The sequence below is a fragment of the Octodon degus genome, unplaced genomic scaffold (assembly GCF_000260255.1).
Source record: "Octodon degus isolate 3935 unplaced genomic scaffold, OctDeg1.0 scaffold00250, whole genome shotgun sequence".
Taxonomy (NCBI): domain Eukaryota; kingdom Metazoa; phylum Chordata; class Mammalia; order Rodentia; family Octodontidae; genus Octodon; species Octodon degus.
The window spans coordinates 2,730,095-2,754,764 of record NW_004524826.1 but is presented as its reverse complement, the minus strand read 5'-3'; the positions used below and the strand labels follow the sequence as shown (position 1 = coordinate 2,754,764).

The 24,670-nt window shown below is 45.2% G+C and overlaps 2 protein-coding genes across 2 annotated transcripts in view; one reads left to right on the top strand and one right to left on the bottom strand.

The window, feature by feature from the left end:
• The window catches only part of Nme7 (NME/NM23 family member 7), a gene marked incomplete at its 5' end in the record, with an annotated part of 185,758 nt that extends 183,957 nt beyond the window's left edge, over positions 1–1,801 (top strand). The window contains one exon of the mRNA XM_023706324.1: positions 1,018–1,801. Within this exon, the coding sequence (XP_023562092.1) occupies positions 1,018–1,050 (33 nt within the window). The remainder of the gene's footprint in view (positions 1–1,017) is intronic.
• Positions 1,118–24,441, bottom strand: Atp1b1 (ATPase Na+/K+ transporting subunit beta 1). Its single transcript, XM_004646054.3, has 6 exons — positions 23,978–24,441; positions 19,855–19,983; positions 8,688–8,843; positions 6,370–6,554; positions 3,481–3,564; positions 1,118–2,553 (listed from the first exon to the last, which is right to left on the bottom strand). Exons 1-6 carry the CDS (start codon positions 24,072–24,074, stop codon positions 2,290–2,292), a joined length of 915 nt encoding a protein of 304 aa, XP_004646111.1. The 5' UTR covers positions 24,075–24,441; the 3' UTR covers positions 1,118–2,289.
• Between the last annotated feature and the right edge of the window lie 229 nt (positions 24,442–24,670).

The window sequence follows — 24,670 nt, the reverse complement described above, 5'->3', positions numbered from 1 at the left end:
AAGAAACCCGGTTTCATGTAAGGAGACTATTTGTGGACTTCATTATTTTCTCAGTAACTAAGGACACCTAGAAACTTTCACTAGTCAGAGTTCCCCATTAATTCACCATCTGTTTGCTGCTATAGTATTATAGTAGCAGTATTACAATAATTTGGTAATTATTACCAAATTCCTAAGAATTCGGTAATAAGAATAAACAGGAGAGGCAAATCAGTTACAAAAGCAGAGTAGCTGGCTGGAACCAAAGCTTTCCTGGAGCTTTGAGCCCACTGCAGCATTACAGAAGCAGCCAGCCCCGACCTCCAGTGTTTCGTTCACCTGCCTGGACTTCGAGGGTGAGAGTCTGAGGGCAGGAAGAAGGTGCCGGAGCTGTGGCGGCACAGGCTTGGGGAAGTTTCCAATTTCAGGAATAGCATGCCCTGACTTAATCTGTGCATTTCCCATATGGGCCAAAGCAACAGTAAATCGTTAGCTCTATTATACCTGCTGAGTATTTCAGGAAGTTTTTTACCTTCTCATACAAAAGCTAAACTTTAATTTACTGAACCTCAAACCTACTTTCATTTTTTAAACTGAACTTCAACTTTGACGATGCTTTTCTTTTTCTTTTCCTTATTTTATTTGTTTATTTTTTTGAGATAAGGTAGTGCTATGTAGTCCATGCTGGCTTTGAAGTCACCATATAGCCCAGGCTGGCCCTAAACTCAGTGATCCTCCTGCTTCAGCCTCCCAAAGGCTGCCATTACTGGTGTGTGGCACACTCCCGGTATATTTTGCTCATTTTAAAAAATCATATCCAGTGAGGCACTAATGAGAACTAGAGTTCCATGATTTACAAAATTAGCACTTCAAACAAAACACTTCTAAAATCAAACTTCAAAGTAAAGATGCTTTGCCCCTCTGCCTCTTTGGAGCTGCATCTTCTCTCTGGGAGGGGGTGTGCCTAGATGCCCACCCAGTGGCCACAGAGACACAGCTCTCAGTCTGTGAACTAATGAAATTATGTTTTCCTTTCAGGTCCAGTACTTCTTCAAGATCTTGGATAATTAGCAGGACAGAAAGTAAAGAAGTCACAGACTGGGGCAGTTAGACAAGAATGAATCATGGACATGAGGAATGTGTTCATTCTTTTATTGTCCATTGTTTTAACCTGACTGATACAAGATCAACAAGAGCACTGTACTCCTGGCAATTATTACATATGTTAGAACATGGATTTGCACTATAGACGACATTTAACACCAGTCTATGGGGTACTGCATTGCTTTTATAAAGTTCAAAATAAAGATTTATTTTCAAACAAGTGACTTTGGTTTATTTCATACATTACACTTTTTCTTGCAGAAAAAAATAAAATTGTACAACTGCATAAATATAAAATTCTTCCACCATGAAAATGGTTAAAACATTCAATAAAGACACAGCACCAGCATGTGATGCCTCCAGAGAAAGGAAAAAAGGAAAAGAAAATGTACAGAGCAAACTAACCAGCCCTGTCACTAACCAAAGTGACAGGCGGAGCCAGATCTCAGACACAGCTTTAGAACACACTGGAGGACCAGGGAGGAGATGTCAAGACAGCATTCGGTACAAAGCACAACACAACCCATCACCTTTTTTGTGTTTTTCTGTAGTGTCACTTAAAATTTAAAGGGCAGTTCCCCCATGACAACCCACCCCACCCCCCAAGCCCCAGGGAGAAAAAAAATAAAGTAATACCTAACATACAGGGGAAGACTATGGAGTGTGTTAAAATTGCTCATTGATGGGCCATTACTTTTGAAAGAGCCAAACAGAAGAGGAAAAAAAAAAAGGAAAAAAAAGTACCATGCCAGTTTTATTCCCAGTGAATATTTACACCTTGGACAGCAAACCTTGCTCACATACAGTAGAAAACAGATATGATAAAACATGGCTTGAAAAATGACCGGAGTATGCACCTATTGTACTGTACACTAAATAAAATACACAAGGCAGCAATACTTAGGGGCCAGAAACACTGCTTACTACAAGTCAGTTATTATGGAATCATAATTTACAGTAAAAATGGGCACGTCCCAAGGCTCAATTTTTATTTTTTTCTTTTGTCATTTACAGTAGAATAAATATTTTGTTGCTATTGCTACACTTTAAATTTACATTCTAACCTATTAAATGCAGAAAGCTAGTGTAAAGCATATAGATTAAGTGTAGGTCCCATACGTATGACAGTTTGTTCAAGACTAGTAGGTTTTGTTTTTGTAATTTTTAACTTATTAAATGGCTAGAGGGGAGGATTTGTGCTTGTGATCAGCTCTTAACTTCAATTTTTACATCAAAGCGTCCCTGAAAACGGTCTTTCTCACTGTAACCAATGTTCTCACCGTACGCCTTACACTCAATACGAACTTCAGTGTCGTAGGTGAGGTTGCTGAACTGTACGGCCAGCAGAGGCTGCAGATACTTGGGCTGCAGGAGTTTACCATAGTAAGGATAATACTGCAGAGGAAACCCGGAGTATCCGCCCAGTCCAAAGTATTCCACAATTCCAACTTTATCCTTATCTTCTTCTCGCTAAAACCAAGAGTGAAATGCAGTGTTAATGGTACACATACATACCAGGCACAACCTCAGGTAGCAGCTGGCAGGCTACTTCTGGAGGAGCAAAAGCCATCCAGGTATGCCTCACTCAGCTTGCTCTCAGAGTAGGGGACAAAGTGCTGGAAGACATTGGTAGGACCGGATGCCGCAGGAAGAACGCACACCCAGCCTAGTCGCACCAGTCTTGAGAAATGGTCACAGAAAGAAGCTATTTTCACTGTGCAAACAGGGACACTGAGGCAAAAGCAAATGAGCATTTCTTTAAGCCAACAATAGCCTCCCTCTGAAGCAAGGCAACAGTGGAAGAATGCTCAGGCTGAGTGGGCACAACCAGTGTCGGCGCTACCATCTCCAAATGTTTACCTATTTGCCTATCATGTCTTACATAGTTTCTTTTTTGATGTCAGCCTAAAATGGCATTGGGGATTCGCTTTAATTCTGCCTTTTCTCTCTAAACAACTGTCATCAGCTGTCTGCTTTTAGATCTAGGCTGAAAACATCTTATTACTTTAAACCTTCCAACATTTTTTAAAAGAAAGCCATGTCAATATTTTTCATGACTTCATCAAAACAAAAAAAAAGCTGGCCCCAATTTACTAACAAATGTTATAGGCAGGTGCAAGCATTTTTATGGGTTAGTTCACCTCTCAGTTCTCTTCCAATAGACTGAATTCAGATATTTGCATTTCTTACACCAACAGAGAAACTGACAAACAATTTTATTCTGGCTGCATCTTTCTGTCCTTTGAAGAAGTTCCACCCAGTAGAGTTAGAGCTTAACTTTCTGAGATTCATATCCAAGAGTGACATTTCTGTTTGCTATATTAAAACTGTACTCCATCTTAAAACACCAGCATCCACTCAGCTTCCCACCCCTCAGTAATCCTAGAGTGTCCTTACCTTGCCAGTGCACTGAACGGGCAGAACATACGGGTTGTACTTCATACCGTAAACATCTGTTTCCAAAGTCTCATTCTTGGGAGGCTACAGATAAAGCATACTTCGGTCAGTAAAACATACAGCCTTTTTTTAAAGAAAAACATATGGATCGCAAAATAATAAAACACATCAGGACAGCAAAATGAGTGACCCCCTTAGCCAAGCTAGGGAAATCCATTGGTGAGTGTGTTGAAGGAAAGTGAGTGCCTTGGTTTTGTGAGCATGGCTAAGCTGTGGTACAGCGTAGCACTCTGTGGAGCTTGTCATGGGAACCCACAATGCGTCCTTACTCAAGGACAATGAGAAATAAGAGACTCTTCCAATCATAATGCTCCTTGCTTGCTAAGATCATGATAACGGCAAAGCTGACTGATACTTGGGCTTTCCTCCTAAGCCAGGGGTACAAAATGCCCTTCTTTTTCCTCTGCAAGGGGGCTTTCATTCTCATTTTTCATCTCCAGGGACAGGGAGGGGGACTGCTACCATCTAAGGAGCATTTCTTTCTGTCAGAAAAGTATAAGTAGAACAGCTTAAAGACAGCATTGCTTGAAAGAAAAGATGAGTCCATTAAAGGATCCAGAGAACAGGCTGAAAATGAACTGCTGTCATGAAATATTCACAGCTGTCCCTCAGACATCCTTGGCTAAATCTACCACAGAAGAAGTGGTGGAGGACAGCCACTGGCTCATGTCAACATGACATGTGCAGAGTCTGGACCGCAGATGTAATATACACCGGACCTGAGTCTGATAAATGGACAGTTCTTCACTCTCTCAGTAAAGAATTTGTATTTTGGTGTACTACTCTTTACTCTGGAAAATAAGAAAAATGATTATCTACAGTTGACTCTTTTGGAAGGGAAAATGCTTAGTGATCAAGGAAGTCACCAGGATTTGCCCCAAGATGACACAGGCACACCAAGTGGAATGCTAGGGCACATGCCATTGCCAAAAGGCAAGATCTGAATGGGAGTGACGAATTAGATAGAAGTAGTGATCCATGACCAAATGGCATCTAATTGCAATAGAAAGAAAAAAAGAAGAATTCATCACTTAATAGAATACCTAGGTGTGGGAAGAGGCTTTGTGAGGTGCAAACATCCCCAAATGTCTATGATAAGAAACATCAAAGGCAAAGGACTCCGGAGGGCAGAGATTAGCTTAGGATCTTGCACTTGCCAGGTAAGTGTTTATGCTGCTGAGCTATCTCCCCAGCCCTCATGAACATTTGGATACAAGTTTTATCAAACTAACTGACTCACCAAGTTTTTTGTTTTGTTTTGTTTTGTTTTGTTTTAATGTATTTGGTATAGGGTCTCACTGCACAGCTTGGACTCTTAGTGATCCTCCTGTTTTCAGCCTCCCAAGCACTGGGATTATAGGCTGAACCACCATGCCCACCATGCCTGGAGGCAGGGCTGCCACAGCATGTGGTACCTGGGGATCGAACACCCATCTCTGAGCTTGCCTAAGCAGGTGCTTAGTCCACTGAGATTCCTTGCCAGCCCTACCAATTTCTTACACTGTTTATAATCAATATTTAACACAAATAGAGGAAAGTGTTTTACTTAAAGGCTTTGAAAAGTTCCATCCTTCACAAATAATCAAGGCTGAGGCAACCAAAATTGCATTTTTATTATGGACAAAAAAAATTCAACTCCTAAGCCATAATGCTGAGAAGAAGTAGAATATTTTTCTTCAGAATTTCATGAATAGGCACATGAAGCCTTAGGACAGAATGACTACTTCTATTCTCACTCTAGCACATTAATACCAGTGTATTTCTGGCAGCTATTATATTACAAATAAAGTATACTTTCACTATCAAAAAAAATAAAAAAAGAAATTGGCTTGTTTGTGTAACTCGATACACTGCAGAAAATCCCTATGAGAACTAACAACAGCAGTGCTGGCCCCACAACCCCAGGCACTCAGTGCCAGCCACCAAAACTGGGCATGGTGGCGCACGCCTATAATCCCAGTGCTGGGGACACTGCGACAGGAGGACCACTACAAGCCTAAGCTGCATAGCAAGACCCTTTACCAAATAAATAAATAAAATACTACTCCTAACACTCACGTTGAGGTTAAATATGCTGGCAGAAGCCACGCGTAAACAAAAAACATAATCGGAGGACATGATCTGGAGAGAAGCCACCACCTTTGTAAAAGCAGAGAAAGCTCCAATACTTTTTTCTTCCCTTAAAAAAATTAATTTATTCTCACAAAATGGTGAGCAGTTGCCACTTGAACTTCCCAGTGATCTAGGGTAATGTTTACCATGTTTATGCTGCAAAAAGCCAGCAACATAATTATCAAACCTCGGCCTAGGTGTTCAGTTTATTTTATGCAATAAATTCATCATTCAGAAAAAAAGAACTTTTTCTCAGGTTACCAGATAACAAGAATAATACACCTGCTCAGCTCCAATAGGCCCAAACCCAGAACAGGACTGGACACCCGGGAGATTGTCACTGGAACCCAGCACTGTGCACAAGCTAGGCCAGCCCAATCCAGGAGATATTTAAATTTAAAAATTTTTTCTATTTTTACTTTCAGAGTTTCCATGCTGCAGAAACTGTAACTTAAGTACTAAGCAGAAGTACTAAGTACAGGACCATAGGGCTCCCTCCAAAATTTGACTTCTCTCTCTAACTTTAGAAATTGAGAATCATACCCTACACTCAGAAGTTCAGATCAAACATAAAATCGTTGGCATTATTCTACTGAGTGGGCTTCCAAACTGTCACTTAATACACTTTAAGGTTTCCTCATATTCTCACGTCGGTGAAGTGCTTCATCCGAAGTGTGAGCAGCTCCTCTGAAACCTGTCACTAGAAACACGACTTGCCTTTGGTTTGAAGCCCAGCACTCGGTTGAGCTTTATGATGATGCAGGGTTTGCCATCTCTGTAGCCGTAAGTCTCATCATTTATTCCAGAGCAATTGCCCAGCCAATCAAGCTTGAACCTGCAGACCTTCCGCTCACCCCGTTCATGGTTAAAGTCTCCTCGTTCCTTGTGTTCACTGGGCACAGCTGAAAGGACAAGTGGTATTTTCACATTGTACCGTTACTTCCCTAAGCACCACTGGGAAAAGGGACTGTGTTCCCTGTCATGGCTTTCTATTTTGAAAAAGGATTATGCTCCATGCACAGCACAGGCTAAGAGAACCACAGATTTCCAGCTGCCTCTCATCTCTGGCCCGCAAGTGGAAAGCTCTTTACCAAATGCAATCGCTGAGACACAGCCCCACCTCAGAGCTTCCCAGTACCTGGACCTGGTAATGCACATTTGGTCCCTGACAGTATTCTTCTTCCTCTCAATAATGGATTACTCAGCCACTGAGAAGCCCGAAGGGAAAGTGGATCAACAGCTTCACAGCAGCATCACTTATACAGGTCAGCACCAGCTTCACTCAGTAACAGGGGCATCAAAATTAGAATAAACCAAAAAGACTGTCAATAATTTTTGAAACTGAGAACTTTTTGGTTAGAATCTCCTGGAGTTATGCCCCTAAATGCATGTTAAACAGTAAAAGAGGGAACAGAATTTTTGTTTTTCCAATTTCATTCACAATCCAAAGTTGGTTTTCATAAGGGCCGACCAAATAGCTCAGCATAATAAAGTGTCTGCAAGCAGGCACAGGGACCAGGGGTTCGATCCCAAGCCTGCTGTGCTGACCCCGCCCCCAGGGCATGCTGAAACAGCAATTGAGACTGGGTGTGGTAGCATGTGCCTATAATCCCAACTCTTGGGAGGTTAAACAGGCAAATCACTAAGAGTCCAATCTAGTAGTGAGACCCTGAACACCCTGTCAAACTTTCCCTAAATATATATTTTTTTAAAAAATTTTTAAAAAATCTTTTTATGAGAACATTTGCCTTTGAAAGCACCTAACCAAAAAATATTATTTTAGTATGTTTAATTCATACCTCATATAAAAGTCAGCATTCATAGAACATAAAATTCAAAGTTAAAAAGATTTTGCAGGAAAATGATGCAAGTATTTAAATATCTATTTCAAATAATATTAACATTTATAATTTGTTATAATTATTTTAATATGTATTTCTTAAAGTTTACTATTTTCCCTTCAAATGTTAAGATGCTTCAGTGTAATCCTTTTGAAGTGATTCAACCTTATCTTCTGGGTTTTTAAAGTTACTGCCAAGTAAGATGAAAGACTTGTCTAAATTGTGTAAAAAAAGTTCACAGTGAAAACATTTCCTTGGGTGGGCCAGACAGCTCAGCGGATTAAAGCACCTGCTTAAGCAGATGCAGAGTCCTGGGGTTCAATCCCGGGTTGCCATCCCGGCATGCTGAGAAGGTGATTGAGACTGGGTGTGGTGGCACAGGCCTGTAATCCCAGCCCTTGGGAGGCTGAAAACAGGATGATCACTAGGAGTCCCATCTGTATAGTGAGAACCTGTAGACCCTGTACTAAGTACAAAAAAAAAGAAAACATTTCCTTTAAATTTATGTATCTTTCCACAAGGACTTAAAAATGGCAATTTACCCAAGATTAAAAACAAATGTTAGTCTTCCACATAAAGAACAGCTGGTATCACTTAAATTTCTGAGAAGACTTTTTTGTTTCATAGTTATGAAAAATAAACCTGGGAAATTCATTCCCCAGGTAATGGGAAGCAATGTACTCATGTCTATCACTTAGCAGTATAACCCAGGGCCTCCTCCATGCTAAGCAGGTGCTCTGCCATGGAGCTAGCCCCCAGGTCCACTCTTCATCTTTTATAACCTATCCCCTTACTTATAATGTTCAGCGGCAAACACAGGTCCAAACACGACCTGCATTGTAAAATGTACCCATAACTCCTCATCCATCAGTATCAGCGGGTAGCTAATTACACGAGTCACCATGCTCAGAAAGGGACCTATGCTCCTCCTGGCAGGGAGAGCTTCTGAAACGGGGAAGACTGAGAAATAAGCAGCTGGACTTCTGCATGAGTATTTGAAATAAAACTGTCCCTGTGGTCCTGGGGTCCTAACAGCATCTAGGAGTATTTTAAAAGTTTAATACCATATCTTCTCAATATGGCTAGAGTTCACTCTTTTAAGTTATTTCTGAAATTTTCCTCAAACATTAACATAAATGAAAAGAATTAATGAAAGAGAAACTGGCCACAGGCATCTATGATGAGTCTACTTACTGCCACAATCTTCAAAAATCATGTCATCCTTCTGGGCCGAATCTTTGTACTTGTCCAGGAACCTAATTATGTTCAGCACATAGGCCTCGTAGCTCTTGGGATCAGCAGGACGAAAGGAAATCTCGGTCTTTTGGATCTGAGGAATCTGCGTTAAGCCTAGGCAGAAGCAAAAGTTAGGAAGACACAGAGGAAGTCACTCATGGGACACCAACTGCAATTATTTAATATTAAAAGCATATTTTTCCTGCATAAAACATACATTTTGATAACCCCCTACCTGACCTAAATACATGGGTTAAATGCTTGCCTACGTTAATAAATCACTATGACATTTAGATTGAATAGCTAAGAATGATAATGCCTTGCTATGATACACTATTCAAATTCCTTCCCTCATAGTAGGCATTACTTCTAGTTCATGAATAAAAATGAAGCGCAGGGACCCAGGGAGATAGCGCAGTAGAATAAACACTTGCCTGGCAAGCACAGGATCCTGAGTTCAATCCCCCGTTCCATCAAAAAAAAAAAAAAAAAAAAAAAAAAGAAGAAGAAGCGCAGAAGGTGGAACCCATGTATGCAGTTTCCCAAAGCCTATCATTTTTCTAATACCTTTGTGTGTGCATACATCTTTTAAGAATGTGTTTTCTAGTTAATAATGCATGCAGGTGGCTTTCCCTTGCTAACATGTAACCTGTGAGCACACAGTCCTTGTAGTCTGGGTCAGTGGCTTTATAACCATTCCAAACGCTCTGGATGTTTCTCAAGATACTTCTTTAACTCTTACAACCTCAGTTACACCTTCGAGCCTAAACTAGACAGTCTGCGACACAAGTGCAGTTACCAGTTGAAAAGTCTGAGCGAGTATGTGTGCTATGTGTTTTCACTTTGTAAATCTGAATCTTTAGTACCTAAATGGGTATGTGGATACTACAGAGCAATGTTGTACAGCAATTTGGTGGGAAAGCCTGTCACAACTTTTAGACTGCCAGACAAAATACAAGATGACCTGTGAGACATCAATTTCAATCAATAATAGCTTAATAGGGATGTACTTGTACCACAGAATGTTCATTGTTTATCTGAAATTCAACCAACCATCCTTTTATTCATTGTTTATCTGAAATTTAACCGGACATCCTATTATTTTGATGTGCTACCCCTGGCAACCTGATTCAAATCTGACCACTACGTTGGGCCCAGGTGACTGGCTCATTCTAACTCATTAGTAGCTACAAAATGTGATCTAAAAATATGTTGAGAGCCATAAAGACGGCTCAGTGGTCTAAGTGCTTCCGTAGGCAAACGGAGGGACAGTGGTTCGATCCCTGGCACCAGATCCTCACCAAGCCCCACCAGCCCCACCCTCGAGTACACTACACTGGCCAGTGTCCAGGCATAGTGATCCCAGGTCTGGGGAGGCTAAAACTACAAGTTTTGGCTACAAATCTGAACTGCGTAGTGAGACCCTGTACCAAATACAAAAAATTTAAAATAAATAAATAAAAATATGTTGAGGGGCAAGTGAGAGCGCCAACCTCTCTCACCTTCCCCTCAACATATTTAGCTCAGTCTGCCCAGGCAAGCTTAGGCAAGCTCAGGGACAAGCAATTTGATCCCTGGCACCACATGCCACACCAGCCCCACCCCACCCCCAGGGCAGGCTAACTGGGGACATGGTGGCACATGCCTATAATCCCAGTGCCGGGGAGGCTGAAAGCAGGTGGATCACCTCAAGTCCAAGCTGTGTAGTGAGACCCTACAGCAACCAAATACATTAAATAAGTTGAATATTAAATTTTTTTTAAATTACCATAAAAACATTGCCATTAATTGCCCTTACTTCAAAAACACTTATCCCACTATTCTTGACAATTTCTGAAGCAGTTCTGGAAGTTCTCTTTCATGAATGACTTTAGTTGAGCAGCTAGATGTCCCAAATTGTCTCAAAATGTTTATTATTCATAGTGGTTTTCACTTAGAGAAGAGCCAGAAATCTCACCATTCCAGGTCTGATGGAGGTAAATGAGGATGCGCAGTGATGCTTTTGACTGAAATGGCCATCCACATTTTGAACGGATTCCGGACATAAAGGCAGCCATGAAAAGACACTCAGGAAAAAGGCCTTCCAGACTGCTTCAATAAGTAGCAAAAATGATGGGAACAAGTGTTCAAAATGAGGAGGTATGTTTTATGGGAGATGAATGGCACTTTCACTGTAATGTTTTTTTCTTGAAACACATGTCATAGGGTTTTTGTTTGTTTGAGACAGGGTCTTCCTATGTAGCTCAGGCCAGCCATAAACTCGGTGATCTTCTGCCTCAACCTCCTGAGTGCCCAGAGTGCTGGGATTACAGTGTGGGCCACCATATGCAGCCTTCACATGCCACCCTCCGGGGACCCTGGTGTCCTCCCCTGCCTCCTGTGGGCCAGGACAGCACCTGCAGCGCTCTCGCCCACGGGCTGCCCACAGGAAGCCTCTCAGCCCAAGGCCAGGTCTGCAATCTTCCTCTCCCAGAAGGATGGCAGGCTCTAGCCTACAAGCATGATCTCCAAGCGCTGCTGGTTTAGAACCACTGCTCTCAGAACTTCAATCAAACAGTGGGGAAAATGTAACACAGATATGAAGATGACCATATGAATAAAGGGAATGGGGTAACCAGAGTAACAAGAGTCAGCAGCAGCATTGTGGGGCTTGAGAGCCAGGTTTGGAGATGGACCACATAGCTGTTGCTTTCTAGCGATGGAGGACGCTTTGAGCTTCCATAGTGATTAGATAATAGAGCGAGCTCTCTGAGTAAGCTTTTCCAAGGCCATGGTTCTCCAGAAAAATGGAAGGGACGGGGATGAAGAAAATATATGAGCAGAGAGCTGGGCAGAGGAGCATTCTAGGCAAAGACTTAGGAGTGAGGTCAAGGATCATTTTTAAAAAAAGGGAGGCAGGTGTGGTGGAGCACACCTATAATCCCACACTTAAGAGGCTGAGGCAAGAGGATTGCTGCAAATTTTAGGCCCAGCTAGGATACATAATGAGTTCAAGGCCAGGCTGAACAACAGTGAGAGCCTGTCTCAAAACAAAACAAAAATCATACAAAAATCATCTCAAAAAAGATGAAACAGAATTTGAAGAATGCGGCAGAGATAAGCTCTCAACTGTGATGGAAATTAGGCGAAGGGGAAGTGGCTCATAAAAAAAAAAAGAAAAAAAAACACGCTTCGGTTTAATATAAACAAAGTTCACAAACCCTGAAAAATTGTTCCTATGTTTAGAATGATTTAAATATATCCTGAACAATCTCTGTCTATGTTAGGTTAGAAAACCGGCACTGTGATCATGGGCAGTACAAAGAAGCAATACAGTAAAAATCAGAGCCAGCCAAGCTCCCCTGGAAACAGCTGCTGCCCATAGCAGTGGGACGCAGGCCTACTCCAGGCAGCTGAAGTGGCCACTGGGCATCCTGGCCAGAACTGTGAATAAGACACTTAAGGTGCCCTGTGGACCTGAGGACAGCCCAGCAGAAGGCCCACAGCCAGGGCTGAGAACCCTACAGTGGAGGAGGAATGGAGCCTTGAGTGCAGACCTGCTCAGGAGGCCAGGAAAAGCCAGCGACAGCAGGTGCTCTGCACCTGTCAGGCGGCAGTGGACAGAGAAGCCCTGTACAGGCAGGGCTGAGAAAGAGAAGGGCGGACAGCTAAGGGGTGGGGGGATAAGGAAGGAGATCAAATGTCAGAAACCACAGAGCAGCCCCCCTAGCTGACTGGCAGTGTGGGAGTGACAAGAACAAAAGCTGTGGGCCACAGGCAGAGCCTATGATTAGAAAAACCAAACTACTAAAGAGAACAGAGAACCCAGTGTGAGATATGGAGAGTGACTCAACCAACAGAAAGAGGAAAGCAACCGTAGAAGGTCACACTGAGAGCTCGTGACCAATGGTAATGTGAGTGTTGCGTGTTCCCTGTAGCCGTTTCTGTATGCTCTCTTCAGGGCCCCACTGTGGGGGAAGAGTAATGATGCCACGCATCAGACACTTCCAGGGAGAAAAGGACAACAAAGCTGGGTGCGCTGGTGCATACCTGAAATCCTTGCACTTGGGAGGCTGAGGCAGGAGGAGGCTGAGGGTGTTAAAGAGACCAGCTTGGGCTCCATAGTGAGCTCAAGGTCAACCTGAACTGCACAGTACAATAAGAACTTGTCTCAAAAAGACAGACAGACAGACAGACAAGAGAAAAGAAAAGGAGAACAGGAAGGAGATGGGATTATGGGGTGGGTTTCTGTTCCCTCATGCCAGGGAAGTGCCAAACCTCAGCTCCTCTGGCTCATCAGTGCAGTGCACTTTGCAGGAGCCCAGCAGCTACAGTTAACACCAAGCTCCCTGCCTTTCCTCCCAGTGGCACCTGTCACCCATCACCTGGAATCAGATTTGTGAGCAGGGCCAGGGTTACGCTTACAGGCAGGGCTACCACTGACCCAGATGGGAGGTGTTCAGTGGTCGGCACCCTCCGTCGTGTGTCTCTCGATAAGGCCTGTAAGAAATGAGATCACACCGATTTCTATCCGAAGCCCAAATCCTCCACAGCTCATGACGTAAGCCCAGCCAAGTCAGTATGTCACCATGGCAGTCACAGAGGATACCTGAAGAATCCTGACTTCATTCCACTGACCAGCAAACCCATGACACGAGGCAAATGGACAGTTAAGCATGGAGTCTTCAGCTCCCGTGACCTGCCCAGCAGGTGAGATCCGGGCCAAAGTCTCCCTTGGCCTTGCCATGTGGCAGAGGGTGACCAGAAGTTCAGCTGTGCTAGCTCTGTTCCATAAGCTGATGTCATCCTCTGCAGTCTCTCTGGGGTCTTAAAAGGTGGCCATGTAAGCCTTAGTGGCCACCCTTTATGACATCCAACTTGTGGTCCAAATGTTGTTCCAGAAAGCTATCAATGCTTGGAGTTTAGGCTGCACAACGCGCTCTTCAAACACTCACTAGGGAGCACACACACCTACTGCACACACAGAAGATGGCCACCGCTGAGGACCCCTGCCTCCCTGGTCTGTTCCGCTTTCCTCTCCCCAGACTGAGAAGGTCTCTCCATCTTACATCCATCATCTCTGCCCCAGCCTTTTCTTCACCCAGAGCACAATGGCCTGGGACTTGCCCCTCCTGGAAGCCCCAGAGGCCAGTCCTCTGTCCTGTTCTGTTCTATCTTGATTTGGAGACACTGCTGATGAGATCCTTTCCAAAACATTAGGAAAACCTATTTCCTTCAAAGGAATTTCTCTACAGCAATTAACTATTCACAAGAGGCAAATGAAAGGATGCCTCAACCCTGTACATCATTCACTACACTTTTACCAGACCACAGGAAAGAAGACAGAAAAGAACAGGATTTGATTTGGCAACTTTATTACTTCAAATCCACACTCAAATTCCTCAACCATAACCCTCCCCAGAGGTTACCCCAGTCCCACCTTGTGGACTAGTGTTCTTGTCTGCTGCTCACACCCTAGGTTGGATCCACTGGGCTCAGCCCTCCCCCACTGTCCACTCCTTAAAGTTGCTAGCAATACCTTGGAACAAGAGTGAGCTTTGTTCGGGATGGTAATTCTCAGAGGCCAAAAATAGCAGAACACCCAATCACAGACTTGTGGTTTCAAATCATATTCCAGGAAACTAACCTTTTGCCTCCCCAGCTTTCTGAATTTCAATTTACATAAAATAGGCCCAGCTCTTTACGTGTTTATTTGTTTAATATAGGATCTTACTAAATTGTCCAGGCTGGTCTTGAACTCCTGAACTTCAGCCATCCTCCACTTCAGCCTCTTGAATGGGCAAGACTATAGGCGTGTGGCACTATGCCCAGATGCTGAAATTTTAATATTTCCTTTTCTACTTTACAAAACATTTAGAGTTTAGAAACAACGCTGCAGCCATTGTAACCTTGCAGCGGTTACTCAGATGCATCCCAAAGCACAGCCGTTGCTACCTGTCATTTCACGCTGCTGATGAATCACAAACCTGATGCTCTGAACAGATGTGGTTTTCCACAGGAACCTGCAGGTGGCACCCATCTGACTAAGGAAGTACAGGAGGCAAACTAACACACGTATCCAGGCACACACACTACACCCTTGTCACATGGCAAGGAAACGTGATTTCTTATTATTAAAAGAATCAGGGACGGGGATAGGACTTAAATCTCAATCTCTCGTGCTTGCTCGCTCTCTCTCTCTCTCTCTCTCTCTCTCTCACACACACACACACACACACACACACATCCTTTCAAACGCTACTCTGTATATACTATTGCTTGACTTGGCTACTCACTTTCATTTTACAGTACACCTGCCAACTCACCTAACAAAATAACAAAACAGAGAACACAGGAACAGATGCCTCTTTGTTTTCCGGAAGTGACTTGCCTCTGACCCACCCTTTCCGCTCCGGGTCAGCCTGTGACTCCTGGGAACAAATGCCCCTGCATTCAGGGAGGATGACATTTACACCCTGCATTCTGTTCCTACAGAGGTCTTAGGAAATCACTCAACTGCCTCTACCACCTAGTTAGGTACTAAATACCCCTCAGCACACAGAAAGCTTTCCTCATTCCTTAGATCAAATGCTTTTCTCCATTTATGGAATTACACTATCATCAGATCTTTCTTGATGGTCATATATTTGTATTTACCTTCAGGAGCAAAGGAGGAACTATTTAGTATGGATGCTCCGTCTTTAAAGCACACACAGACAGGACACTATGCCTGACACTGTAGTTCATAATGCGTTTGTGCCAATAGTAAAGGTAAAGCACAAACAGATACCTCCTATTATTTTACAACAACGCATTTTTGTTCAAGGTAAAGAATAAGAACACAATGTATTTGTCTAGATGCAAAATGTAACACCTATGAAGTTACTAATGTCCTGAAATATTAAAATGTGAGACTAATGCTCTTACCACGGCCACCCTCTAAGCTAGAAGCCTGTCCTTGGTTGAGCGCCGCAAAATGTCACCAAGGTAGCTACACACACACACACACACACACACACACCCCATCATTCCTTAGTTACCTGGTCCCGCTTAAAGATCTCTGCATTGCTTATTCATCCCCAAATGAGAACAGAGACCCAGATTTATGCAGCTTTCTGTGTGGACACAGGCTCTCATGGATAGCTCTGGTTGGGCTCAAATGGACAATCCTCCTGCCTCAGCCTCCCAAGTGCTGATAACCAACTTGCATGTACCACCAAGCCAGATTTCCAAGAGGGAATTTAAGTTATTCACTAGGCTTCCAGCATACCCAACAGGTGACTTAGGAGTTGCATCCTTGTCTTTAGAAAGAATGAAACAGCTGCAAGGGGAGCTGAGCTCTAGAAGCCAGAGTTCCCTGCCCTAAGGCCTTTTCCAAAGCACAGGCTGACAGCAGCTTCTAGAAACCAAAACTGGCACCAATGCTAATGCATCCACAGCCCCAAACTCTGGGAAGAGGTTAACAGGATCCATCTGAAGGCAGGAGAAGGAAAGAAGTGAGTCGGGCATAGTTGTCACTGAAATTACCCATGGATGCATTCCAGCAGGAGACAGTAGAAAAATTCTCATTAATACCTTTAAATAATCACTCCTAATGTTTTTAATCTCCCTTTCAAAACCTGAGTGACAGCCAGGTGTCATGGCACAAGCCTATAATCCCAGCACTCAGGGGCTGAGGCAGGAAGACTGCCACAGGGTTGAGGTCACCCTAGGCTACAAAGCAAGTTCAAGGCCAGCCTGGACTACATACATAGAAGACCCTGTCTCAGACAACAAAAACAAAAGCAAAACCTGAGTGAAACAAATATCAGTATAGTAAAATTTAGGGAAATAAAGCTTTTCTAAGACTACCATTTGACTTCTCAGGCACCTTAAGTGCGCTGAGATAAGCAAATTTGAACCCTAATATGTTTGGGATTAGATCTTTCCCTTTTACACATGCTGAAAAGGAAATGTGCTGCCAGCACAGGCTGCTGGTCTTGGTCCCGGCTGTTCTTCTGCCCACTCTGGCTACCACTGTGCCAGTAGTGTGACCCTTCTGTCCCCAGTAAGCCAGCTTTAGAAGCAAAACAGAAACCCACCCACATCTGACAAGGCAGGATGGGAGGACACACCACACCTGCTTAGCAGGAAGCAGGCAGTGGGATTCCCCCACTGGGGATGGACACGGTCACCTAAGTGAGTCCAAGTAGGTGGAGAGAGGGTGGCAGCATTTGGGAAGTGTTTTCTAGGACACCACTGTCCAGGCAGTGATGGCAGCGAGGAGTGCTAAATAAGCACGCAGAGGCAAGTACAGGGCTGTGTGGGCATGAGTGTGGGCACCTGCCCAGCCCTCCTCACACCAGACCCAGAGGCTGTGCCCACCACAGCAGATGTCCTGAGACCTCCTCTGCCTGACAGCCTGACAGCTGCCAACAGTGCAGGTCCTCAGGGGAGAGATTACAGGACAAATGCCATGTGAGTTAGAATCACTCCAAATTATTTTCCAATGTGTTTCCTAACCCAGTGTCTCCCAAATGCTTTGCAGAGGGCGCTAAGGTACACCGATGCCATATCCCTGCTGCATTAGCCAAAGCTCACAATTTGAAAATTCGGTATCTGAAAAGAAACTGCTACCATTAGAGGAGGCGTAGGGCAAGAAATAATGGAGGCTGCTTTCAATAGCGACCCTTAAGTCATCACCTCACTTAATCACCATAGAGTATCGTCATCACAAAAATAGGTGCTTAGAGATAGTAAATTGAAGTCGAAAAGTTATGAAGATGTCCTTCCTCGCATTTGTTCAGTGTGCAACTTAAGGAATTGCTACCATCTCTGCAGAATCTGAACTCTTAACACCAGTTCTGAAAGATGCCACAGGGAGGGTCCAGCAGGGTCAGGGGCCACCCAAAGGCCATACTTCTCAGCAGCCAGCACTGGCTAATCTAGCAGAAGGTTACCATCACTGTTAAGTGAATGTCACATTGCTTGGTAGAGGCAAAGAAAAACCTGACAGGGGCCAAAGGGGGGACCCCTGGGCTCTCTCAATAACACAATGGATAACAGAAAGACAAAGGAAGTTCCTGAGAAGGAACACAGAGGAGGCAGTAGGAAGTAAGGGGACTGAAGACTTCTCCTGTGACTTAGACCAAAGGACAGGAACACATATTTCCAAGATGAGCCACTAGCATTCCTCTGGAGAAGTGAGGGTTTGTCAGGTCAGTCCAGCTGCTGAGAACACACTAAATATAGGTACTAAGAACATGTCTTTAGGGAAGGGGGGCTGGACAGAAGGGGGGCTGGAAGGACAGGGCACCTCAGATGGTCACGTCAAGGTCATCTGCACGTTCTTACTTTCAAAGGTGGGTAGTTGAGCTAATTATTTTCAGAGGAGAAATTTCCCTTTTTATCAGGGAGTATGGAGAAAATGTGCTAATCGGTTAAAGGCCGAATCTCTAAAGTTTATAAAGGACCATTGTTTTAAAACTGGGAAATGAAAGAAAACGTTTCACATTACAGTCATCTGTGGCTTTGAGTGAAAGAATTATAAATAAAATATGATTGAAGAGTGACTTTTAGGTGACAACACAAAAAACAAAAGATCAACATTATGTCACTATTACTAATGCTACTGTAAATATTCTAATAGAAGACAACATGAAAAGACAAATTTGATTTACTATCACAGAAGCCCACATAAAACACATTCATTTAAGACTCTAACTTGATCTGTACATCAGAATCCTTGCCTTCAACCCTTCTGAAGACCCACTTTTTTGCTAGGAAATTGCTGCTGGAAGCTGGATTAGGATTACAAAGCAAGCTTAAATCACTTTACATACTTACGCATCTTACTTTTCCACTTCCCACTTAAATTTACTGAGGTTTTTCTTACAGTGTAAAAACTAAAAGACAATGTTGCCATCACCCTATCGTGAAGATTTTCTTCTTCCCCACACCCAGAGGCAGCCGAAAGAGTCTGCAACAGGGAGGGGCATTTGACCTAGGCCTTGGTGCCATGCATGTGGCCTCAACATTGTCCTCTACATATAGCTGTCATCAAACTTCAGCCATAGCCACTCCCAAGCAGGCACAGCCACCTCAAGGTCATTACAGAGAGGAAGCTGGAAGCTGCACGACACTGCCCCCTCTAGATCTTTCAGACAACTTTTACAAGAGTCCACATAGGGACAAGGGCCATGAACCTTTGACACGTGTGACTGGTGTAGACACGCAAATAAGAGCAGAAGACTGTGGAGGTTTGTATTTTCTTCCTTTGGGAAAGGCATTACTGAGGATTAAGCCCAGCACCTTCACACTGAGCTGCATCCTCAGTTCTCTCTCTTTATTTTTAATTTTAAGACAGGGTCTCACTAAGTCACTAAGCTGCCCAGGTTCAGGCTCAAATTGTGATCCTCCTGCCTCAGCCTCCCAGAGTGCTGGATCTCCACACCTGGCTGGAGTTTGCATTTACTATGATAAGAACAGATAACCTGTCTGCTCTTTAAATTTTTAGAGCTAAAAGAAATAGTTAAAACTACAAAGAGGACTTACAAAGGAAGTAAATGGGGCTCGTTAAAAATATGGATGTAAATATGGAGAAATGTGTTCTTTGTTCAAGGTCAAACTATTAATTAATAGCAGGTGGGAGAACAGAGCCCTGAAGTCCAGGCTCCTCTCCCTGGGCACAGCTGGCCTATTTCAGGGTTTCTAGTCAACCCTAAAAATGAGTTAACCTTTCAAAAGGGGAGCCAAACTGCCTTTACTACAGGACTCATCTGAACAGGCCCCTCAAGAGTGACTGGGGGCGAGGGGGGAGGATCAGAGCTGGTCAGGCCTTTGGGGCACCAGGGCCAGGGACACCAGAGATACCCAAGGCCCAGAGCAGACATGCCCAGTCACAGAGCTGATGAGAGAGGAGCAGGAAGGGGCAAGGACTGGCCTGCCACCCTCACTCCGAGCTGTGTAAATAACAAGTCTCCAACCCCATGAGCTCCGCCTGCAATGCGGGCAGGAGATATGGCTGGAGCAGAAATAAGTTCCTATTTTTCCACGCTGGATTGCAGAACAATTTCCAAAGGTTTTTTTTTCCCCCCCACCCTCCTCAACTGGAAAAAGGAGATCCCTTTTACCTCTGGAGGAAAACACCCTGTCTCTGTGGACTTACCTGGTGGGGCCACCCGGTCCTGATAGGTGGGCCGCAGTTCACTGATGGTCAGCAGCATCACCTGGATGGTTCCGATGAAGATGCCAGCCAGGCAGCCATAAAATATCACATAGAACAGGAGGATCTTAACTACAAGGAGAACACACAGGCATAGGCGTGATGGCGTCACACGTACACGAGTAAAAGGTAACCTTCCCCCAAGGAACAGACTTCTCCCACCGGCCCGCCAACGCTGCTCAGGAGGGGGAACCTCGCTTGCTCTTATCTGGAGGCTGGAGGTGGAGAAAGATTCAGCTACAACCAAGGTTCTGTTAGAAATATTTATTCCCTAAAAAACAAAGACCACAAAAATGAGGATCACCAGAAAAAATCTAAAGCCGTACTTGAGCGCTTATGTAATACATCTTAAATATAATGACACGTGTTTATTTCATTCAATATAATGACACACATCTCCTTGGAGACCTGTTTTCTTTGCTGGCTTATCCCCTGACATTTAAATAGTGCAATCCAAGCTCTGCTGCTTCTCCATTTGCTTAAGTGCTTGAGGGTTTTTATGCCAGGATGCATAAGAGAGCGACAAATACACAGAAACCTGCCCTCCTCTCCACTACCACTCTACCATTAATGTGTATTATTGGTGAGCACATTTTCTTTTTCATGGGGTGGGGGGTATTAAACAAAACAAACAAAAAGGAAATCCTACATAAAACTGGTCCACACACTTCTCATGTCATCTCTCCTGACTGCCTTCAAGATCTGCATTTGCTTTCTCTCATAGTTAACACAGTAACAGAACAGAGGATGAAATAGTTGTAAATAGAGGGGGGAAAAAAGGTCAAAAACTAAACTGAGCTATCAGTTACTGGTTTACCAGGATTATCTCCCAGATTAGCTAGAGTAACAAGCTGTACTAGGCACTGCCTGGCAGTCCTATTGGCCAAACAACCCCATGTGAATGTAAAAGTGGGAACAAGCCAACTGTAAGGTATAGAATCAGACACAAGATTGCACAAAAGAGACTTAGGTTACTTCCAAAAAGATCCATATCTTATGCATTCGGCATGGGGCCTTAGGGAAAAGACACAGAACAAAAAAAGAACCTTACTGAAAAGAAAATTCACTAGTGAGGGGTGGGTGCTGGGCAGGGTGGGCACCAGACTGTGGGAATTCATCACATGGCTCACCCCCAACCCCATGCATTCAAAAGCCCAGCTCTCCAATAGTTCAGGACAGTGGTGCCACAGAGTTGTTAAAAACAAGCAAAACACAGAAAAGCCACCACAAAAATAATTATAAATAATCCCTTTCCTCCTCTATGAAAGAACAAAGAAAAGGGTAGAGGCAAAAGCAAAGATAAGCAACACCGAAAGGTTGCATAATGCAGAGCTATAGAGCTGCCCAGCTTTGGGCTCCCTGCAGCAGGACAAGGGTTAAGTGCTGCATTCTGTAACCAGGCAGCAGTAGGCAAATGGCAAGGCTGTGACGTCAAGAGATCTGGAAAATTTTTCCAGTGAATGCCCTGAAGAGGTGCAAGAATTGGTATAACACAGTCAGCAAGGGAGCTCTGGCACCCCAATTCACAGCCATATACTTCCTCCCCAGTCTCCTCTTGGTGCTCTTAGCTTCAATCACATTTGTTATTTCTAATAACACCAACATTTCTATACGCATTCCTTGGACTCCAAATACCTACTTCAAACAACATAGGAAGTGACATAATTGATGATACCATCCAAAATACAAATACAGCAATGGGAAAATAAGCCATTTTGCAAGCACACGGATTAAACTCAAGAATGCAAAGCCTTTCCATTCTGCTCACAGGACACCCTAAGAGAAGGAAGAAATTTTCCTCTCCAAGATGTTACTTAGCAAAATCTCCCAGTTACTCCGTGAGGTCACCTGGTTGCGGGTGTGGTGGGCCTACGAGTGGGCTCTTCCAGGAATAGGCCACCAGGGACTATTCCAAAAAAAGAAAACAGGCTGGAGGATTAGTTGTAGAGGGTGCCTGGGTGGCACTATGGAGTTGTAGATAAGCTTCAGGGGCAATTTCCCCTTTGGAGCAATTTTTCTTCCCTCCATAAAGAACAAGTAATATAGAGGTTTTCAGTTAGGAAAAAAACTACCCTTCAAAAGGTCATAGGCAGAAAAAAAGCATCCGAGTCCAGCTGTAAATGCAAAACTCCGCTAATGCCTGTATTAACTTAATGAAAAGGTGAAAAGCACAAAGTGATTTGTATGTTGTGATTTCTCCACCAGGTGACAGGCCTGAGTCTCCTGCATCCATCTTGATTTAGGAAAAAAACCTACCTACAAGCAAAACTGAGCCAAGGGCATTTTGCCCTCATCCCAAGGGCATCTGTGTTGGGCCCTTGGGACATTTTATCTCCACGAGACAGCCAGCGCGGCCACTTCCTCTGCCCAAGAGAGGCTCTCTCATGCCTCACATTGTCAGAAAGGAGCAGACATGTTAGCACAAAATGAAAACCTGCATTTTTAGTCCAGCACCTGCACCCTGGAAAAGGAAGGAAAGAAGAGACATCTGCACTCACAAATCAGTGTGTTGGTACCCTGCCTGGATGTGACATCAAGCCAGACATTAACTCTCCTAGCCCTGAAGGTGTTGCCTCATTAAATCGCGGCTTGAAGAACAAGCTGTCCATGCTGCCTTATTCTCTAAAGCAAATGCTATCTTTAGAGGAAGCATGGAATTGGAATGAGGAAAGAAATATACGGATGATGGGGAAAAACCCTAGAGGGCAAATTTCACAACATGCCTGGAGTTCATGCTGCCGCTAGCCCCCTAAACCTAGAGCAGGTCAGACCACCAGAGACAGAAGCCCCAGCTGACTCAGGCAGGAGGCCCTGTTCCGCAGTGCACCCCTAGGCCTTGCTCAAGTTGCAAGGAGTTGCTAGGAGATGGCCCTGGCCAGGAGCTTCTCACCCTGCACACCTCACAGGACTTCAGGGTTTCTCTTTCCTATCAAGGAAGCACAGGGAGCCCTTGTGCCTGAAACACTGGGATCATAATCTCCCTGAGCACTAGTCTCCTCAAAATAAAATGAAAGATGAAATAAAAGGCCATAACCCTAACAAACCCTATTTCCCAGGGCTCAGGGACACCTGTGTTCTCAGTAACACCAGAGAGGCTTCACCTTGACTAACCTTGAAGTATGATGCATTATTAACCCTCTACTTTTCAGTCTTGAGAGACTCACTACAGGGAGCATTTTTTTTCTTTACAAAAATCATATATTCCAGCTTCTTCCATTTCAAAATGTCAGCCAAGCACTATTTCCCTGACTCATTCTGATTCGTACAGATCCTCACAAACAGGAACACCGCAGCGGCCCCTTTTCAGGGTTCCCTCATCGACTGCAGAGGTGGTGGTGATGAAGATGATGATATTGGAGGGGGAGGGGGCAGCGATGCAGCACGGGGGACTTCCCTCCCTCCCTTCTGCAGTCACGACTCATGGATTTGCCTACAACTCTGCCCTTCAAAATGACCTTTTAAAGAAAGCCATCCTTGGGGTGTTGGGAGGCAAAAAAAACCAGTAGCGTCTCATTTTCACTGCGGTTGGGAAGTCTATCCAACGAAGCAACAGGCTGCACAAAATCTGAGGCTGGTTGTTTCTGCATTTGTGCAGTGTACGGTATTTATTACGCTAACCCTTGGCCGTCATCAAACCAAGCTACTGGGCTACACCTGTCCATGGAGACCTTGAAAGCAATCAAACTTGGCTTTGTTTCTGGCCAACGCTTAAACTCAGGAGTATGTCTGGGGAGCTCGGGCACTGGGCTGTGAAGACTCCAACCATGGCCCTGGAACGCCGCAGTGTGCAAGGATCCCTCCTCCCTCTCCCTGTCCTTGCTCCCTCCTAAGTATCTACGTGTGTCGACAAGAAAGATGCTTCGCACACAACCTCGCCTGCATCTCACCCGACTACCTCCTGAGCTTTCCCTCGCGGATCCAAACCTCACGCTGCAAAGGGCCCGGGATGTGGCCAAAGAGACAGACCTAGTCTCGCGGAGCCTTAGCTTTCCTGGGAGGGAAGGGCTCCGACGCCCGGAATGAGAGAAGACCTCGCCCGCGCCCGCGCCCCGACCCGGGGACTTACACCAGCTGCCGCCGGTCCGGCCCAGGAACTCCTTCTTTTCCGAGTTCCAGATGAACTTCTTCCAGCTGCCCTCCTCCTTGGCTTTCCCGCGGGCCATGGTGGTGGTCTGCGGCCACAAGGGCAGACACGCAGCTCGGGCGTCCCCGGCGGGCTCTCCGCAGGCTCACGCCGCGCTGCGGTGCCCGATGCCCGAGTGCGCGACGCGCGCGCCGGCCGGGGCGGGACCGGGGCGGGACCGGGCCGTGCCGACTGCGACTGCGGGTAGCGCCGCGCACGCTCTCGCCTCAGGGTCTCGCGGACCCGCCGCTGCTGCTGCCGCCGGGTACGCGCGCGGGACCCCCGCCTTCCGCAGCCTCAGAGGGGGTGGGCTAGGGGCAAGCGACAGAGGGACGGTCGGAAAGGCGGACGGCAGGCCCAGAACGCGCACGTACCGACAGAGAGCTTACAAGGTGGCTGAGGACGCGCGCCCCACCTCTACATATACCGCGCCTCTGCCGCGGGGCCCGCCCACCGGCTGCACACTGACCAATAGCCAGAGGGGGCGGGGCCTGGGCCCCAGGGGGCGGGATATGGGGCCAGCACAAAGGCGCCCAGAGCCGGCGGGAGGGCGGCGGGAGTGCGCGGGTGGCAACTGGGGCCGCGGGAGGGGCCGGGGAGGGGCCGAGCCGGGGCGAGGCGAGGAGGGGGGCATCT

What these genes read in the sequence shown, in the direction of transcription:
- Atp1b1 (XM_004646054.3), bottom strand. Translation starts at nt 24,074, where the DNA reads ATGGCCCGCGGGAAAGCCAAGGAGGAGGGCAGCTGGAAGAAGTTCATC. An exon ending in CCGGACCGGCGGCAGCTGGT is followed by an intron (nt 19,984 to 23,977) that starts GTAAGTCCCCGG and finishes TTCTCCTTGTAG; the next exon opens with TTAAGATCCTCCTGTTCTAT. An exon ending in GGACCGGGTGGCCCCACCAG is followed by an intron (nt 8,844 to 19,854) that starts GTAAGTCCACAG and finishes GCTTCTGCCTAG; the next exon opens with GCTTAACGCAGATTCCTCAG.